This window comes from Meleagris gallopavo, chromosome 23 (genome assembly GCF_000146605.3).
Source record: "Meleagris gallopavo isolate NT-WF06-2002-E0010 breed Aviagen turkey brand Nicholas breeding stock chromosome 23, Turkey_5.1, whole genome shotgun sequence".
Classification (NCBI taxonomy): domain Eukaryota; kingdom Metazoa; phylum Chordata; class Aves; order Galliformes; family Phasianidae; genus Meleagris; species Meleagris gallopavo.
The window spans coordinates 6,485,037-6,486,427 of record NC_015033.2 but is presented as its reverse complement, the minus strand read 5'-3'; the positions used below and the strand labels follow the sequence as shown (position 1 = coordinate 6,486,427).

At 62.7% G+C, this 1,391-nt stretch overlaps 1 protein-coding gene across 1 annotated transcript; it reads left to right on the top strand.

Annotated features, from left to right (window-relative positions):
- Window positions 1-30: 30 nt before the first annotated feature.
- Window positions 31-935, top strand: CPLANE2 (ciliogenesis and planar polarity effector 2; the record flags this gene model as incomplete). The annotated part of the gene is given in 3 exon segments (XM_019622384.1): window positions 31-197; window positions 622-727; window positions 729-935. Coding segments are annotated over 3 exon segments (387 nt in total), but the record flags the coding sequence as incomplete, so codon positions are not given.
- Window positions 936-1,391: the final 456 nt, after the last annotated feature.

Genomic DNA, 1,391 nt, shown 5'->3' with positions numbered 1-1,391 from the left:
GGGGGTGGGGGGGAGGATGTGGGACAATGAGGTGGGCGACGGTCGCCTCTCCTCTTCCAGGCCTGCAGGGAGGAGGCGGACGCCGTCCTTTTGCTCTTCTCCTTCACCGACCGCGCGTCCTTCGAGGAGCTGCCGGCGCGGATGGCACGTGTGCTGCAGCCCGGCGAGGACACGCTGCGCGTGGTGGTGGGCACCAGGTACCGGGGGTCCCCAGCAGCCACCACCCCGTTGAAGCAGAGCACCTCGAATCCCCTCCACTGCCCTTCCCTGCTCTCCCCCGAGACCCCAAATCCTGAGCGCTCCAAATCCTTGGTATCCCGCAGCACTCTGCATCCACATCACCCCCATCCCCAGCATCTCAGCACCCCATCACCTTCCAGCACCCCTAACCCTCAGCATCCCAGAGCAGCCAAAGTTCCATCAGCCCCAACCCTATCAAATCCCAGCACCCCAAATGCCCAACATCCCAGCACCCTCCATATCCCCATCACCCTAAATCTCATCTCTCCGCAAATCCTCAGCCCTCCCAAATCCCAGCATCCCCCTCCCTGTTCCCCCTACCTCCAGCTCTGTCAGATTTTTTGGGGTGCTGCCATCACCATAACCCCTTCATGTCCTCAGATTCGACCTGTGTCCCCACACTGCTGTGACGGAGTCGGACGTGGCTGCCTTCGAGGACAGCTGGGGGCTGCGGGTGCTGCGGGCAGGGGGTTCTGGGGTCGGCCGGGGGGGGTCTGGCACGGATGGCCCCACTGCTGGATGCCCTGGTGGGGCAGCTGTGGCAACGAGACCAGATGGCAGCTGGTGTCATCCCAGAGGGTCAGGGGGCCCCCGAGGACTGAACCCCATTTTGGTGGGGGGTTCTGTGTTTTGGGGGCGTGGGAACCCCTCACCGTGGCGTCTGGGCTCCCCCTGCCATTAAACAGTGTTGGTTTTCCAAACTCTGGATTGGAGATTTTTTTTTGGGAGAGGGGAGGGAAAAGAGGAAGGAGTCCCTACATTTTGGGGTGCGGGAGAAGGAGGTGCCCGGGGTCCTTGGGGTTTGGGGAATGTGGTCGCTGTTTGGGTGGGTGCTGTCCCTGTAGGATCTGGGAGTGATGTGGATTTGGGATGCTGGAGGATGCTGGGACTTTGGGGAGGGACCCCAAGCAGACAGGATCCCAACTGCCCCCAAAAGGCCCTAATGGGGATTTGGGGAACCCCAGCTCCCGCCCCACAGCAGTGATGTGGGGCGTGGCATGGGATGAGTCGGGGTCACAGTGGGGCCTGGGGTGCGGTGAGGTTTTGGGGAGCAGCTGGGCCAGCCCAGCCGGTCAATCCAGGCGCGTCGCAACCCTGGGAGAAAGTGCTGGAAACGTCCCAAAAGTGTGGGGGCAGATGGGGAGGGTGGG